Genomic DNA, 19,457 nt, shown 5'->3' with positions numbered 1-19,457 from the left:
GTCCTAAAATCAGCTACAGGGATGGTGAACATGGTTCCGTGGCTCTGTTTATCTGTGTGTTTTTGTATTCATCACATTAGTAGCTTTTTAAGTTTTCTCATTCTGTTGAAGAAGTCCTTTATCAAGCTGACTTGAATAGATAAGAAAACTAGGAGAGGCAGTTGGTGACAGGAGTCTGTTGGTGACACTCAGGCTCATTTAGCATCTTCTCTTGTGCAACCTCTCCCTGCCCTCTGGGCACCAGCTTTCTGGGAAACAGCAGTTTGTAGTATGCAAGGACAGAATCTTCCTGTCATGGGAGGATGTTCTTCTCAAGACTGGCAGAATGTTCATCCTGGAAAGGATACCCACATTGCCATTCTGTGTCTTTCCTCCCTCCTGGCAAAACCACAGCTTTGTCATTAAGGAGTGTTTCTGCACCGTTTCTTCTCTTTACTGCAATACAAATTCACTGCTTTGTTGAATGAGGTGGGTGCAAAATTATCATAATGGTATTTTATATATGTGGCTTTGTGGGGAAATGAGATGCTCTGCATAAGTAAACTTTTCATTTAATTAAAAATTGTTTTTTATCACTACATTTTTAAAAAGACTTCATCTCTTGAACAGAAAAGCATACATATATTATCCAGTCTTATTAAATGGAAAATAATGCAGATCGATCACATTTTTATTGATGATTCATGGTCATCATTAAGGCTATCATTTATTTCACAGCCCTGTTTCTGCACTGATGCCCTTAGGGACCCTTGTTCTTGTACTAAATAGCCCCAGACCACTAAATCTTTGATTCTGCTTCTGCAGTTTATATTTTTTCTGCTATCTTCCTTATAAACAGGAGGTTAACTTTAATCCATTATTTCTGTTGACTTATCTGTGTCCAGTAGTTTTCCACCCATATGTACATGTAGTTCTAATCCCAAAATTGAACTGTACTAACTTACAATCAAGTAATTTAAAATGTGTACAGATGGTGGAGTTGTAGCTAAATATAATAAAGACTCATGAAAACTTACATTTGAATGGTTTTTAATTTCCCAAACATTAATTGAACAGTTATTATGTCCAGAAAATTATATGGCTTATATGAAAATCTAGACGTTTTAAAATTAATAGATAGGGAAAACAAATATTTACATAACTACTATCTAATAAGAGTATGTGTATTAAACTCTCGTTATTCTACATCTATTACAAGGAAATCATTGATTCAATATGGACCTGCTTAACCATTAGTTTTTCATAAAATTAGTATACTTTGTCTTTATAATATTCATTACCTAGTCAAGACTTCAACTTACTATTTTTCATGTTCTCAAGTACCTAAGCAGTGTCATACACAATAAATGATCATTAAATATGTGTTGTAAATAGTGAAATGTAACCTATTTGACTTCTCTGCTATCCTAATACCCCTGTGCAACCAATATCCTACTACAGATCTCTTTCATCAGGAAAATGTTGAGTGGTTTGTTTTCCTGTTTAGACTATGACTGCTACAGCATCCTATTGCAAATAGTAAATTTTGAATATTTGAGTATAATCTCAAAATATGTATTCAGATATTCCACTATTTCAAATAAGATAGTCATGCTAGATTTATTAAAAATATCATTTAAAATGATTTTCCAACTAAGTATTTTTTAAGTATTTAAGTATTTATTAAGTATTTTTTAAGTATGTCTAAGTATTTTACTTAGATTTTGACCCCTGAATTGATCTTGTTGAAAGATGCGCCATGTTTATTTTGTGTCTTTGTATACTCCTGGCGCAAGGCAACGTATGCCTGCTGCTGCTGCTGAGTCACTTCGGTCATGTTCTAGGATTACTTAAATCTCAGTTTGAAATGAAAAATTCCACAGGTCCATAAGAGTTTAGTAATAAGTATTGGAGCATAGCAGTAAGTGTACCAGTTATGTTGCAAGGAGGAAGCCAATTCTGACTCCATGTTGGAACTGTTTCTTTGACTTGCTTTTTGTTGCTTTAGTTATTTTAATCATACAGAATGGTTTGCCTCAGAGTATCCTGCCCCTCTGCCTGACTGTTAAAGTGCCTTTGTTCAGAACCTGTCTACCTGTGGATGGCAGGGAGGAAAAAGTAACACATCCCCTGCCTGACGCTTGCCATTCTAGGAAATATTTGCAAGATTAATGGCCTTTTTACTTTGCTTTCTCACCTCCCCTCATCTCTAATCTATAAAAGAACCTGGCATCCAGACCCCAAAAGATGGTTATTTTGAGGCACTAGCCTGCCATCTCAGTCTGCCAGCTCCCTGATTAGTCTCCTCCTTGCCTCAACACCTTGTCTCTTGAATTCATTGGCTTATTGTCCTAGAGTGAGCTTGGATTTGGTAAACGTTCAAGTGTGCATCAGAATTGGAGATTGGCCGGTCCAAGATAGTGGTTTCCACAGGCATTTAATGACCTAAGAGCAGAGGAAGTGCATGGTGGGTACCGACGGGTCATAGTGGTGCTATGATAACATGTATTGGATGCTTACAACATGCTAAGTTTTGAATCACTATGTTGTAATGCCAGAAAGAAAACATGAGATCATAAGACATTTTTTCCCTCTTAGGAGTGGATGACAACAAAGGGCATTTAGCTAGGTTTAATAGGGAGCATGAAGACTATGAAATATAAATAAAATGGTATGTGTCAGCTCTGAAGATGCCAAGAAAGTCATCCTTGCCTTACAGACTGTTTGGAAGAATGCTCCTGAGGGACGAAGGTGATGGTGTATTTATCTCTGCATACCTCATAGTGCCTAGAACAATATTTGTGCATAGTGGAAGGAACATGTATGTCCACTGAATTGAGTGGACATGCTTTCCTCTTACAGAGTGCAGAATTTCACAAACTCCTTCATAACTGAAGTTCCCTCACAGCATATATTATAGATTCTGCCCCTATGTAGCCCATTTAACATAAGAATGATTAAAAATGCTCAGGACATCCTTAAACATTTAATCAAAACATGGAACTCTTTTAGAGGAACCTGACTCAGTAACTTTGAGGGGACAGAGGTTGAAGAGGAAGTGAGGAAGTACTTCCAATGGCTTCACCTTCCTCACCTCCCAGAGCCAACCTGCACCAATAGGATTTATTTATTTGTCTGCTCGGCTTACCATGCACATAGAGACAGTCCCCTCTTCTGTAGGGTACGTGTTTCAGATCTTGGCAGATTAAAAACCAAGAGTCGAAGTGAATAGTGGTAATCTCTGAACTGGAACATTTCTGTGTTTTCCTGGTCTTTCTCTTTTAGCTTGCACTTAAGAATTGAAGGGAAAAAAATTCTTCCACATACCTGACTGGTATTGGAAGCTGTTATATAGTGGTTAAAACTGGGTGGATTGGAGGGAACTTTCCTCCCCCATTTTTTAAAGTTTGGCTGTAGGTCCTTCTGCCTGCAGGCTACAGTCACATTAGTGGTTGGAAATTGGATAACGACAGCACAATGACAAATCCAGGTTGCTTGCAATAAGTTGCTAATCCCTTTGCTTTAATATCGGAGCAGCGTATAATGATGTTTGGACATCACTCCAGTTTACTGACGACCCCACTGGGGCCAGCAATAGAACCTTACAACTGTCTAACAAGGCGTCAGGTGACTCCCGTCGTCACAGCAACGGACACTGGAATCTAATCTTCCCTCCATCCCTTCTAGCACCCAATAACGCCTAGATTATATAAGTGGCCCATCATTGCTTGGTAACTTGAATCAATTAACGTTAATTCGCACAATGCTATGATGTATTGTGATCACTTTCATTTCAGGGAAGGGGGAGAAATTGCTATAAGTCACCTAAAATGAGGTTGTCTGTGGTGCTGGGGTATTAATTGGGTGTCCATATTAAATGCAAAAAGAGCCCCATCGTGAAAGGAAAGTGGATGAGTGACTCTCTTGGCTGCTATTGACCTATCAGAAGAAGACAGTGCCCTTTTCCTTTGCTTTTATCTATTACAGTTTTCCCTATTGCGTGTCAAGTTGATGTATTATAAAAAATTCATTTGGTGACCTTTCACCTCCCTAGCAGATTAAACAATTTCACTTCGATGGCATCATTAACAAGACCCTGCATTTAATGATGATTTCTCTAAAAGGCCACGGAGATTCGATTTTAAGCTAACAGATTTATTGCACTATTATAACATATCGTAAAAAACTGTACCACCTACGGTCAGGTTTTAGGTTAGAAACTGCTTGAGAGTTTATGTGAAGCTTAAAGTGGTATTACCTTGGGATATGCTGTAGCGGCAAGTCTTTGACCTCCAGTGGGATGCTGTTTACATTTAATCAGAGATGTTTGCTCACAATAAACTTAAAAATGTGTCAGGGACAGGCCTTTTAGCAAGTGTTCAGGCAGTTGGTTCCCATCTCTCTGTCTCTAGACATCAATGTACTTATGTCAGGATCTTGGATGGAGTCTTTTGGCTTTTTTAACCCACACAGCCAGCCTGCATCCTGTCCTGCATCAGAAAGCATTTAAGAAAAAGTGAGGGAAGAGATAGAATTTGGGAACCATGTAGAATTTTCCAATAACCTGGGAACCGTGGAATGAATAGCATGGATTTAAAAAATCTGATTTAATTTTTTTTAAAGGACCTTAGCTATTGTGGCTTTTCAAAATAACAAATGATGATTAGACTAGCGCATGTGGAATTCCTAGTGAGTGATGGTCATGGTCTTGGCTGGTAGATGACCAAAGGGGTTTGTAGGACCACACATGTCCTGCCCTCCCATTCTCCAGGATTCTCCAGGGAGAGGGAAATTGTTCCCTAGAGAAACTAAATAGTTTTTGATCTTCTGTATTTGTTCTTCCACTGTTCCTCTTCTGAGGACTAATTGTCACCTTTGCCTCACATACACCCTCCATGTAAAATGAATCTTTCATCTCCCCACATAAGAAAAAAGAATAGATAAGGAAATAAAGTAGTTGACTCACAAGCATTTAATTGAAGATGGGTAGACTACCTTTTTAAATTTTTTTTTAATTTTTAATTTTTTTATTATAGTATACATACTCATCAACTTTATTTTTTTTTTCATTTATTTTTATTAGTTGGAGGCTAATTACTTTACAATATTGTAGTGGTTTTTGTCATACATTGACATGAATCAGCCATGGATTTACATGTAAGATGGTAACAATAACCCTATATGCAAAACAGAAAAAGAGACACAGATGTACAGAGCAGAATTTTGGACTCTGGGAGAAGGCGAGGGTGGGATGTTTTGAGAGAACAGCATCGAAACATGTATACTACCTTTTTTTTTAAATCACAGTCTTGTTAGACCTGAGTTAGGATATTTTGAGAGTAATCTATTATCCTATACTAGGGCAATATATGTGATAAATGATGTCTATATATCTCCATTTAAATGTTTAAACTCTATTGCATGCCTCTGATGTGTAACACACAATAGGTTTATTGGAACAATAGGTATATAACCTATAATGTTCATTTAATAAAGCTACCTTGTTCTTCAAAAATTCCAAAGCTCTGGGAAAAAGATGCTTTGAGATATCATGAATTATGTAACTATTTTATTTATGATTATTCCATTTTATTGCTAAGTCACATCAGAAATTAATATGCTCAAAAGAGGTGAAAAACAATATAGCTCTAGACTTTGGTCATACACTTACTGTTTGTAAAACCTTTGTCAAACTACTTAAGCCTTTTTGGACCTTGGTTTCTTCATGTGTAAATAAATATGTCTGTCACTGTGTCATTTTAAAGATACAATGAGTTTATAGGTGGAATGTATAGAATAGTACCTGTATGGGGTAAGTGCTCAGCATATATTAATTATAAATAAGTATTTTTCTCCCTGAGGGCTTCATTCAATTGAAATCAATTAATCAATGAATTCTACAGTTACTGATTCTATTTAGTGCAAGCATCTTGTGAAGACTATACATACAAAAGGGTTGTTGTGAGATTAAATGAGATAGTCCTTGCTCCTTGGAAGAAAAGCTATGACCAACCTAGACAGCATATTAAAAAGCAGAGACATTACTTTGCCAACAAAGGTCAAAACTATGGATTTTCCAGGAGTCATATGTGGATGTGAGAGTTGAACCATAAAGAAAGCTGAATGCTGAAGAATTGATGCTTTTGAATTGTGGTGTTGGAGAAGACTCTTGAAAGTCCCTTGGACTGCAAGGAGACCAACCCAGTCCATCCTGATGGAAATCAGTCCTGAATATTCATTGGAAGGACTGATGGTGAAGCTGAAGCTCCAATACTTTGGCCATCTGATGCGAAGAGCTGACTCATTTGAAAAGACCCATCTGATGGGAAGAGCTGACTCATTTGAAAAGACCCTGATGCTGGGAAAAATTGAAGGCAGAAGGAGAAGAGGATGACAGAGGATGAGATGGTTGGATGGAATCACCGACTTGATGGATATGAGTTTGAGCAAGCTCTGGGAGTTGGTGATGGACAGAGAAGCCTGGTGTTTTGCAGTCCATGGGGCTGCAAAGAGTCAGACACAACTGAGCAACTGAACTGAACTGAACTGAGTCTTTGTGATGCAGTGGTGTGGGGAGGTTGTTCCCAGATTTCTTCCCAATTCTTTGTGGTGATATCATCTTGGTACCCACAGAATCAACCAGGATGAATGTATTTATACCATAGAAAATGGAAAAGCACTAAAATCTGATCCTTTCTGGGGAAATCTGGTTAATTAGCATATTTATAAAATATCCCCACCTTCTAAGTGTTTTAGTCTGATATGATGCCTCACTGAGATTTTTTGGAGTTAATAAATTGTGATTAAATCTAAGTTCATAATATATGTTCTTCCACCCCACCCCTCACACACCTACTTCATCATTTCCTATGACAAAGCAAACATATAAAGTAAATATAAAATTATTCTTTGGTTGTAAGTTCATGTTTGCTATACAGTGTATTATTTAGTTTCTAGAAACAAAGGCAAACCTTTTCACTAGTAATGATGTATTATGGAAAATAGCTACTACAGTGGTATGATATCTGAAATCTGAGGCATGGATCCTTTTCTTTTTTTAACATATGCCAGAAATACAAGCAGTTTCAAAACTGGGAACTTGATATATGTTCGGCCTTATAGTCTTTCAGTCCTCGTCCAGCCTTCAGATGGAGAAGTGGGAAAAGAACTCACAGTACAACCACAGCTTGTTTTTCTGGATAAACAGGTACTTTGTGCACAGGTAACAATCTTTACTTGGAGTCGGGCACCATATTGTATTCGGAGCCTGTTTCAGACTCCATCATCATCATAATACATGTGTACAGAATACCCACGCTGTGACAGTTGGTGCACTTAGAACATCTAACTACTTTCATTATTTTCCTTCCATTTCACAACCTGCTTTCCTTCCACTTTCTGGAAAAAATCCAGAATATGATTATGGGTAAGAGTAGAATTCTAATGCTTTTTCACTCCAAACAAATTCTTACAGTAGGTCTCAGGTGTTTTCTCAGAAATCTATCCTTCCCAAAGTGCTGGATCTATATCTGAAGAAGTCATTTCATATGCTGGTGAAGGCATTTATGCCATTACATTATAGTTCTATGTTATTTTAAGTGATTTCTCCTGTATGTGGTTAAGTACAGTATCAACAAGAGGCTTCTGTATGCTTCATTCTAATTTCAGTGTCTAAGTCCTTGGATTTTATCTTTTCTATATTTACTAATGTCATGAGTAGAAGAAGTGAAATATGATAGTTAAATCAACTTTCCACTCTTTAATTTTAAAAAATGCATCCCATGACATGCTTGTAGAGGGACAAAGCCCGTGGGATGGAGGTCCACACTTTTGCTCTGGTCAGGCACTTACCCAGCTCTCCTGCTTTGTTCTCTTAATGGTTCCTTCCTTATTTATTTATTTTTTTTTAAAGCACCTTAACAGCCACAAGATCTGCTGGCACTTTTTAAAAATAAATTTTATTATTTTTTGACCCAACTGTGGAGCATGTGAGATCTTAGTTCCCCAACCAGGCATGGAACCCATGCCCCCGAAGTGGAACTGTGTGACCACTGGACAGTCAGGGAAGCCCCTTTCCTATCTTATTAACCTTTAGCAAGCAGTGTCAGTCTCCTTTTCTGTAAACTCAGCTTTCCTTTGTCCTCTTCACTGCCTGCCCCAAATTTTCTTGCAATAATCTCCCTTCTCACGATAAAATTATTTAATATATTCTTCTTAACATGACAAAGAATATTTATGATTTTATTTTATTATTTTTTCCTTTGCTTATTCTCATGAATGTGTGGTATATTAAAGATTTTGTCTGAATCCTCTTCTTTTTTGGTTAACTTCAAAAAATTCTCTCTGAGTCCTATTTTTCCTTTTTTTTTTTTCCCCAGAATCGGAGAGTTGAGTCCTTGGGGACCCCGTCAGAGCCTTGGGTCATTTCGGTGTCCCTGGAAGGGACATTAGATTCTGTGCTGAGAGGTAGGTACTTGTGACATTCGGAGACCCGCTATAAATGCATCTGCCCAAAAATGTTTGCAACCACTGGGGATTCATAACAAAGTCACTAATACTCAGTATCTTTGGTAATTTGGGAAAAAAAAAAAAAAATTCCACCGCCAGTGTACAATGCTGGTGTCTTCTAAAAAGTACATGAGGTTGACAGGAAGTGTTTAAGGAGACATCTGCCCCGCAGGTGTGATGAGCATTTTTGTCATACCTGTAGCATATGTGTGTGTATGTGTGTGGTGTGTGTGTGTGAAAGTGTTAGTCACTCAGTCATGTCTGACTCTTTTCAACCACATAGAATGCAGCTCTCCAGGCTCCTTTGTCCATGGAATTCCCTTCTCCAGGGGATCTTCCCAAACCAGGGATCAAGCTTGGGTCTCCTGCATTGCAGGCAGATTCTTTACCATCTGAGCCACCAGGGAAGCCTATATATATATATATTTTTTTTCATCTGTTGGTGAACATTTAGACTGTTTTCACATCTTAGCTAATATAAATAGCACTGAAACAAATATGGGGATACCTCTTTGAGATCCTGCTTTTAATTATTTTGGATAAATACCCAGAAGTGTGCTTGCTGGATCATGTGGTATTTCTAGTTTTAATTTTGTGAGGCACCTTGATGCTCTTTTCCAAAAAGGCTATACCATTTTGTATTATCCTTAAATGTGCTTGAGAATTCTAATTTCTCCTCAACACTTGCTATCTTTTGGCCTTTTTGAAAATAGCTGTCCTATTAGGTGTAAGATTATATCTCATTGTGGTTTTGATATGCATTCCCCTGATGACTAGTGATGTTGAGCATCTTTGCATATTCCTGTTGGCCATTTACAGGTCTTCTCTGGAGAAATGTCTGTTCAAGGTCTTAGCCTATTTTTTAATTGGGTTATTAGTTTTTAAGCTACTGAGTTTTAAGAATTTCTTGCATATTTTGCAAACTAACACTAACATCAGATAAATGACTTGCAAACATTTTCTCCCATGTTATAAGTTGCCTTTTCATTCTGTTAATTGTTAACTATGCAGAAGCTTTTAAATTTTGTGAAATCCCACTTGTCTAATTTTGCTTAAGCTGTCTGTACTACCCAAAGAGATCCACAGATTTAATTTAATCTCTATCAAACTCTCAATAATATTTCTTACAGAAATAGAAAAAAGCAATTCTAGAATTTATATGGAGCTGCAGAAGATCTTAAATAATCAAAATGATCTTGAAAAATAAGAACAAAATGAGAGGCACCACTTCCTAATTTTAAAGCATATTACAAAACTATAGTAAACAGTATGATACTGGCTTCACAACAGGCATATAGACGAATGGAACAGACTAGCGAGCTGAGAAGTAAATCCACTCCCTTATGGCCAACTGATATTCAACACAGGGATGAAGGATATACAATGGAGAAAGAATTGTCTCTTCAGCAAATGGTATTAGGGGAAACTGGATATCCACACCCAGAAGAATGCAGTTAGACACTTATTTTACACCATATAGGTTAGGACATTTGTATTGAGTGTTCTGTAATGCTTTTGCAAACTTGTAAATGACTCATTTACCAATTTACACATTTGCCTGTCTGCAACATTGCTGGTTTCCAAGAATAGACTCTGATTTTACAGTTACTTCTTGCTCTACCCTGGCTTTGAGTCTAAGCTCATCCTCATGCCTCCTATAAAATATGTACCTTGCCATCCTTCATACATTACCTGTACCCAGTACCTTACACTCCATGCTTTACCTCTACCTCATACCTACTCATCCGCTATACCTTACTCAGCCTCTATAATCTACTGTGCCCCACTCCTGATTCATACTACCCCAGGTTCTTCACTACTTTTCTTTCAGTTATCCCAAGGATATCCTTACCGACTTGTTTAGAATCATACTGAATCATGAAAAATGAATAAGGCATTAAACCATTTGTTATTTTCTTCTATTAATACCAAGTCGTGCTCAAGTGAACAGACTCCCCTGAATCAGTATTGTCACCATTGTCCTTGTTTGGAGACTCAATGTGAACATATGCGGAATGGTCTGGATGTCTAATATGCATATATTTATGTGTGTGTGAATGTCATGAAATAGGAAAAAAATTACTTATAGATATGCCCATATCACCAAACAGTTTATTTCAATGATTGGAATTATCTCTCAACGCCATCATGAATTGTTTCTCCTTAACTTCAGAGAGAATGGAACCAAAACCATTTGGCTTAGACCACCTAACTTAAGTATTTCCTGCAGAAAAATAAATTAACAACAAAATCATATCTATATGTCTAGCCTAAACCTTTTGTTCTGCAAATTAACTTCATGTTCTTTGACCTCAGTCAATCCTCTTCAGTTAAAAAAAAAAAAAGAAGATTATTAGCTGTTAACCAAACAGTGGGTTTATACACGTGTGCTGTGTGTGTATGCTCAGTCATGTCCAACTCTTTGCAACTCCGTGGACTGTAGCCAGTCAGGCTCCTCTATCCATGAAATTTTCCAGGCAGGAACACTGGAGTGGGTTACCGTTTCTTCCTCCAGGAGATCTTCCCCACCAAAGGATCAAACCTGCTTCTCTTACATCTCCTGCATTGGCAGGTGGGTTCTCTACCACTGTGTCACCTGGGAAGCCCTGTGGATTTATATACTCAAAGATAATTATTTTAGGACCTTCAGATCCTTTGATATTTAATTATAGATCCTCGTTGTAGAAAAATATGTCCTCAATATTAAAAAAATCTCAACATTAATGATGTAATAGTTTGTTAGTGTAGATAGCTAGGGGTAAGACGGGTAGTTATGGGAATGGGTGGGGGTGGAGTTTGGACTAAAAAGGTATTTTAAAACCCTATTTCTTATAGAATCACATTCAAGTAGCATTCCCTGATAAATCATGTAATCAACTTCAGTCTTGCTTCAAACCCAACACCTCATCTTCTCCCAGGTTTCCTCAGCCAGTCCCAGCTTGATCAGGGAGCCTGTCAATGACATTTGTCTATTTTACAATTATCATTCCAGAGATATGGAGAACCCCAGAGTAATGTACTGTATTTGGCAGCAACTGCCTACGCTTTTGGGCACATATGCTTCAAATCTGAGAATATCATAGATATATATGGGAATCTTTGTAGAGATCTCTGAGGCAAGCTGGTATTTAACACAAAAGCAAGCCCATTTGAAGCTGAAGTACTTTCCATTAGGCAGTTTGGCGGCTGTTCTATGAGGCAGACTCACTGTGCTCGCCGGACACATTTCGATTAAATGCTGCTTTGTATTCCTCCAAAGATGGGAACAATAAGGACGTTTGTCAAAGGAAAAACTGCAGCAGACGATTTCATGTTGAACATCTGTACTCTGCAGTTCATTGTTTGCAAGAGTTTATTGACCATAATTTTGATGCATATAGGTTTTAAAGAGTATGAACGGCATTTATCTTGGGCGCCTATCATTTATTTGAGTCTTGGCTTATTTATTTCCACTTTTTCTGGGCATTTTTATTTATTTTGAGGCTCTGAAGAGAGGAAGGAAAAGATGTTTCTGAAAAGGGAAGTTTTAGTTAGCTCTGCAAAATTGATGAAGAAAGACAATGTTTTCCCAAAAAAGGATTGAACAATTGAACTGAAAAATGTAACACTGTGCATAGTCTATCTTTATGATACCTTTCAGCCTTAAAGATCCCAAACCAATTTTTAAACATTAGGACCACTCTCCTGTCTCATTGTCCATCATACCAATAATCACAGTGACATTTCCAAACTGAAATGGAGCAGCTGTTAATTAGCAAAGTCATTTGAGGATAGTGGAGGCAGAAGACCAATTCATGGCATTGTGAACGGGGTCTGGAGCTCAGTTTCCTTCTTTCGGTTTGTAAATGGATGGCCTATTGTTAGAAAATGTAAGCTTTCCTTTTTGCATTTTCTTCAGGGAAACCAAAGTGCAGACAACCCAAGTTGCTGAACAGGGTAGTCTTTTTCAGTCCTGATCTGATGCGTGACTGTGTTCCTAATCTATTGGCCTCACTCTGCCACCACATAAACTACCGATCCCTTGACCAGAAGAGAGGCAGAGCCTAGAAACTGACCACCAAGAAAGTTAATAGACTTTCTTTATTGAGAGACATTTAATAATAAAATCCATGCATGCATGCTAAGTCGGTTCAGTCATGTCTGACTCTGTGTGACCCTATGAACTGTAGCCTGCCAAGCTCCTCTGTCCATGGAATTCTCCAGGCAAGAATACTGGAGTGAGTTGCCATTTCTTCCTCCATGGGACTTCCTCATCCAGGGATTGAACCCGCATCTCGTATGTCTAACCTGTATTGGAAGGCCGGTTTGTTACCACTAGCACCACCTGTGAAGCCCAATAGTGGCTAAGAATACAAACTTTATGAAATCAGGCAGATTTGATCTATAACCTTCTCACCAAGTAATTTATTTCCTGAACCTATTTCCTAATCTCTAGACTGTAGATAATAGTATATTTTGTGGTGTTGTGTAGTTTGTATATAATGATGAATAGAATGCCCAATGTTTGGCAGAGTGAACTTTGATATGTGTTAGCTGTTGTTACTATTATTCTGGGCTTCCCTGGTGGCTCAGATGGTAAAGAATCCACCTGAAAATGTGGGAGACCTGGGTTCGATCCCTGGGTTAGGAAGATCCCCTGGAGAAGGGAATGGCTACCCACTCCTATATTATTGCCTGGAAAATTCCATGGACAGAGGAGCTTGGCAGGCTACAGTCCATGGGGTCACAAAGAGTCGGACACATCTGAGTGACTTTCCCTCACTATTATCTGTCTTGACTTAATTGGTTTCAAGATTTGCCTAAGAGAAGCCTGATGGAATTAGTGACCTTTTTAATTAATTTTTTCTTGATTGTCCAATTGCCTCTCTACAGAGATTACTTGAAGAAATTGCTCTAGTGTAGGTGACTAACATATACTATTTGATTTGTGTTTGTTTGTAGGATGTACTCACGTAGAAACTCAAGATGGTTATGTGAGCTTCTCCAACTTGGCAGTTTTGATCTCTGGGTCAAATTGGCACTTGATTTTTACTGTCACTTTTCCTCCAGGTAATTTCAACACTGTGTGTTTTTATTATCTGTTTCTTTCTTTCTTTCTTTTTAAAAACATAGCCCCTTCTCCTTTATAATGGGACTAGCTCCTCTCATGAATAAGAGTCACTGTAGCTTAGAGAAAAAATTCCCCTGGTTACATCATTATGGTGTGAGAAGCAAGAACACATGTCAAAATTAAGCCTAAAGAGCAAGTATTGCTTCCTGGTAAGCAAGAATCCAAATGTACATTTTCTTCTAGTTGTTAAAATTTACTTTGAATGTTCTACTTTTTTTCCTATGACATTTGATGGAATTTGGTTGAATATTAATTTAAAATTTTTAATTTATAAAGAAGAGAGTTATGGAGTATTGAGTTTTGTGAAACCTTATCTTTTACTCCTGCCTGCCTTGTCCACTGCCCCACCCCCACCGTGGAAATGATGGCTATACACATTCACAATCCTGGTACTTTAGAACTGTAGGTAGAAGGTGTGTGTAAACTGTTTATACGATCCAGTTCTTTCTGAGAAAACATTCAAAAGAAGTCTCCCTTCTGAAGCATTCTTGACAAATTTCACTTTGTTAGAGGGTACTACACTATTCAATCACTTTGTAGTGAATAAATGCTACTTAAACTTCAAAGGCAGGTGAGCTTATGAAAAATATTACTCTCCCATTTCCATGATGAATAGAGTCCAGTTTCCACCCTAGAGAGGAATGGTGAGAGTTCAATTTTGGGCATCCTTTTTATAAAGGATTAAACTCTGATAGAGACACAATTACCACTTTAAAATGATTTAGATATTGCATCCAATATTGTAATTTACCAGGAAAAACCTTCCTCACCTAAGGGAACATCAAAAAAAATCTAAAAATTTTAGCATTACATTTGAACTGAAAAGTTGGTATTTATAATCAATTATTAATTTGAGTCAGGGAAATTAGTCTGATACTTAAGACAGGCAACTGTGGATAGTAGTTAATACATCAGCTGTGATAATGCAAGGCTTTTAAAAAATACCCCAGAACAATCATGAGTGGATTTAAACCTCTTAGATATTGGAAATGGCAAAGGAAATGAAATGTTTTCATGTGAGCTATCTGAACTCCAGCAACAAATATTTAATTAAGACCAGATATGAGCTCCCCTTCATGAAACTTAAATTCAAACCACAGTATACTTTTCAAAAAGTTAAAAATATGGCTCTCATGAAAATGTATGATGAACACTTGTCAACAAGTTACTTAACTTTTTAATGTGGGAAGCAGGAGAATAGCAAGGTGTATAGTTCATGTAGCCTGGAAAGAAAAGACTGCTGAAATCAGTTTGCTAAATTGGATACAGGGCAGCCAAACTCTAATCTTTTCTCAGTTGCGTGTCTACGAATATCACTTATATTCTTACTGGATGAAAATCATTTTCAACTTACCCAATGTTCTACAAATTCACAAGACTGGCCCCTAAATGTTAAACTTTAAGTTAAAAAAAGGTGTGTTCCAGAGAATTTGATAAACCTTGGATAAGTTTGTTCAAAAATCCTCTTTTATGACATTGATAATATCTGTAATCTTCCCCCTCAGTTCCAAGTTTTAAGCCATTTTTCTTCACAAAGAGAGTATCATCTGGGGTCGGGTAGTATTGTTAATTTTGTAAGACAGCTATTCTTTTGATATCTGTGATGTTGTCCTAATGAAAGGACAGATCCATGGAGAATGTTCAGTGCCTTGACCGTGGGATTCCCAAAGATATATTTTGAAGGGTAACACATGCAGAGCTGAATATTTTAGTCCCAGCTTACTGGGTATTTAAAAGGCCATTGCCCTACAGTTTTCTCAGTAGTTCAGTAAGTTCAGCTCAGTTGCTCAGTCGTGTCCGACTCTTTTCGACCCCATGAATCACAGCATGCCAGGCCTCCCTGTCCATCACCAACTCCCGGAGTCTACCCAGACCCATGCCCATCGAGTCAGTGATACCATCCAGCCATCTCATCCTCTGTCGTCCCCTTCTCCTCCTGCCCCCAATCCCTCCCAGCATCAGGGTCTTCTCCAATGAGTCAACTCTTCGCATGAGGTGGCCAAAGTATTGGCGTTTCAGCTTCAGCATCAGTCCTTCCAATGAACACCCAGGACTGATCTCCTTTAGGATGGACTGGTTGGATCTCCTTGCAGTCCAAGGGACTCTCAAGAGTCTTCTCCAATACCACAGTTCAAAAGCATCAATTCTTCGGCACTCTGCTTTCTTCACAGTCCAACTCTCACATCCATACATGACCACTGGAAAAACCATAGCCTTGACCACACAGACCTTTGTTGGCAAAGCAATATCTCTGCTTTTTAATATACTATCTAGGTTGATCATAACTTTCCTTCCAAGGAGTAAGCATCTTTTAATTGCATGGCTGTAGTCACCATCCACAGTGATTTTGGAGCCCCCAAAAATAAAGTCTGGCACTGTTTCCACTGTCTCCCCATCTATTTCTCATGAGGTGATGGGACCAGATGCTTAACTAAGACTAAATACTTCATCAAGTTTATTTGAAGGCATATGTTATAAAACCTAATGTAAACTATAGTGAAGACAGAAGCTTCTTGGTGACACTGTGATTTTGAGCTGGCCCTGGTGTTCACATTTACTGGCCTACTGCTTCCTTTAGTTTCTGCCTGCAGCTTGCAAAGTCCCCCAACTGAGGAATTGTCTTGCATTTTTCTTTATCATTTTCCTTAAATTATTCTTCATCATTTTCAAGACATTCTACAAGGTGAAGTGAGGCTCTGTTTAAATGAGGAGAGAAAAGATGAAGGAGAAATAGAAAACATCAGAAGGCCTGCCCTTCTGTGACCCCATAACCTCATGTTCCTTAACAGTATAGCTCCTGAGAGTGATTGCTTGTTTCCAGGTGTATCAATGTCCAGGGCTGGAATTATTTGGGAAAGCAGCTTATCCTGGCCTGTCCTTACATTGATAGACCAATCAGTGACATTTCTCCTTTTTAACAAGCTCCAAGAGAAGAGCTGTGACAAGCATTTATTCATGGATGTTATTGTTGTTTAATTTCTGAATCAAACAGAGGATTGCAATCATTTTTATTATTTTCCTTCTTATCCCTTAGAGAGAGGAACTCATCTTTTTTCCTATTTTATTATGTTTTGTCTTGTATTTATTTATTTTTCTTAAAATGAAAAAAAGGGACAAAATTCAATATCTACTTAATGTCCAGAGATGGCAGATAATGGCAGATGTGATTCCTGATTTTAGATCATGGAGATTGGCCAACTGTCTTTCTGAAGTTTCCAAGATTGTCCATGTCTTTATTTTTTTTAATGGAAATAAATGTCACTTTAATCAATGTTTCATTAATTGCTGCATGCAAAGACATACATTTCTTCAACTCTGTAGATACATCAAAGACATAATTAAGGATTTAGTTCTTTCAATATGCATATATATAATTTATTTTCTATTGAAGTACCATTGACATAACATTGTGTAAGTTTAAGGTGAACAGTATGTTGGTTCAATATATTTATGTATTGCCATATGATTACCCCTGTAGTGTTAGCTAACATCTATATCACATTACATAGTTGTCATTCTTTTTGTTGTTGTTGTTGTTCTGAGAACAGTTAAGACCTACTCACTTAGCAACTTTGAAATTTATTATATAGTATCATTGACTATAATCACTATGCTATTTTGGAAATATAAAAATTGAGGAACTGAGAAACTGCATAGGGTGACCAAGTGTGTATAGAATCCTCATAAGTCTTTCTAACATGTGGACTAATCCGGCTCATTTATCCATTTCTGAACTTCCTGAGACATTCCCCAGAGGGCAAGGTGGCTGTAGGTTTGTTCTCTTGACTTCCCGCCCAGCCTTTCCACATGCACTGTCATTACTGTTGTCTAGGCTGTGGTTTCTTTAACCATCTCCTGGGACCCTGGGGCCCTTGGTGGGCTCTCTGGGGCTGCTGGGCGGAGATGGAATGCACTCTGCCACCTGACCCAACTGCAGTTGCTATTTCCGAGTCTAGAATATTCCTCCTCCCTAAATTCACGTCTTATTCACCAGTTCACCCAGGGTTCTTCTCAAATGTCATCTCCCCAAGAGCTCTTTTCTGCCTCGCTCTGTCTGCACCACCATCCCAATCTTACTCCCCCCATCTCCAGTCATTCTCGGTCTTCTGCTGGGAATTCCTCACTCCCTGGTGTCAAGAGTAACCGAGTATTTGCTTGTCTGTCTATTGCCTGCCTGCTCTATTCTGCCTTAGATCCTAAATTCCAAAAGGGACAAGAATTCTGCCTAGTTCAGCATTACAGCCCCAGTGTAAACAAAAACAAAAACTGGCCTGTCATAGGCACAAATAAATATTTGTTTATGAATAGGTGAGTATACTGAGATTCTATCTAAGATTGCATTTAAGTAATGTTCTGCTGTTGAAAATATTTAAAAACTGGTAGTCTCCACCCTTAGACCCAGGTTACTGCTCTAGATTTACAAACCTTAGGCCTGATTTCAGCCTCTGTGTCATTATCTGTGTTCTAAACACTTCCATGGCCTACTCTTCTATATCCCAGGTAGCTCAAGCCACTTCTCCACTCAGAATTTTTCCATTTATGACACCTTATTGTCTTCAGAATGTTGTCACAGTCTTTTGGCTTTTGACGTGTAATGCCCACCCAAACTTGCCTCACATTTTTCCTGCATTAATTCCTGGTATTTCTTGGCAGTAATTTTTTTCAATATAGATCGCTTTTTCTCTTTTCTGCCTTTATTTGTTCAACTTTCACATCCCCATCTAGATACTCCCTCCTATGGAATGCTTTCCCCACGCATATCAATGGAAAACAAACTTCCAAAGCAATTGACTTGCATCATTCTGGTGGCATGGGTTACATTCTGATTTGTATTATATTTGTATGTGTTTCCTATTTCATTTATTAGCTTGTAAATATCTTAAGAATGAGAACAGTAACTTGTCTACTTGGTGAAGTAAACAATCACTGAGCAGTTATTGGAAAATGGATAAAAGAATAAAGAATTTTGTTTTTACTTCTGTGAATCCCTAGTAAAATCCATCCCTCTGTCTCTGGGCTAGAATTAGCTTATTCAGTTGTCCATAAAAAGCAACTAATTGATAACAAACAAGCCAAATATGGCTCAAGTATAAGATGTACACACAAGAGAAGCATTTCTAGATAATTTTGCTATAGTAGCTTTGGGACCAAGTCAGCCAGGAGTCAAGAGACTGGGGATCTAACTGTGACTTCCAATCCAATGTCAGGTTCAGCCCAAGGAAAGCACGGCAAAGAAAACACAGTGTTTCCTTGAGTCGATGAAATAAAAGCTCTGTTTTTGCCTGAATTATTCAGATGAAAGCAGAGATTTGGAGGTTTGTTTGTTTTGAATGAGCTACTCAAAAACACTAGTTATATCTAATGTATGTTCACAAGCAAGTGTTTTTCTTTAACTTTTGTCTTGAGATATAATTGACATATGATAAGCTATACATATTTAAAGTGTACTGTTAAATAAGCTTTGATGAATCTATACTTCCATGAAATCATCCCCACAACTAAGATAATGAACCTATCTATCATTCCCAAAATTATAGGCAAAGTTTTAAACTTTCTATTTTTGAAATAACATACAGTAAAAATGATCTTTTTGGTAACTTATTTTATAAATTCAAAATATATATATATATATATATAGAGAGAGAGAGATTCTTATAATCACTACCACTATCAGGATATAGAACATTTCCCAAAGGTCTCCTTTATGTTGTTCCTCTGTCCTCACATCCTCCCACTAATCCCTGCAACTTCCAATCTGGTTTCCATCCCTATAATTGTCTTTTCTAAAATAACATATAAATGGAATCATATCATATATATAGGGCTTCCTTTGTGGGTCAGATAGTAAAGAATCTGCTGC

The 19,457-nt window shown here is 37.7% G+C and overlaps 1 protein-coding gene across 8 annotated transcripts in view; it reads left to right on the top strand.

Moving 5' to 3' along the window:
* Nucleotides 1-19,457, top strand: part of PKHD1 (PKHD1 ciliary IPT domain containing fibrocystin/polyductin) — a 432,300-nt gene that overhangs the window by 391,700 nt on the left and 21,143 nt on the right. For all 8 annotated transcript variants that reach the window (XR_010660007.1, XM_065912087.1, XM_065912089.1 and 5 more), the window contains 3 exons: nt 7,051-7,186; nt 8,358-8,445; nt 13,429-13,536. Coding sequence is in view for 7 of the 8 variants with exons in the window: in XM_065912087.1 (XP_065768159.1) it covers nt 7,051-7,186; nt 8,358-8,445; nt 13,429-13,536 (332 nt within the window). In the remaining variant the exon portion in view is untranslated. The remainder of the gene's footprint in view (nt 1-7,050; nt 7,187-8,357; nt 8,446-13,428; nt 13,537-19,457) is intronic.

The sequence above is a fragment of the Muntiacus reevesi genome, chromosome 20 (assembly GCF_963930625.1).
Source record: "Muntiacus reevesi chromosome 20, mMunRee1.1, whole genome shotgun sequence".
Lineage (NCBI taxonomy): Eukaryota > Metazoa > Chordata > Mammalia > Artiodactyla > Cervidae > Muntiacus > Muntiacus reevesi.
This window is presented reverse-complemented; position numbering and strand designations above follow the sequence as displayed.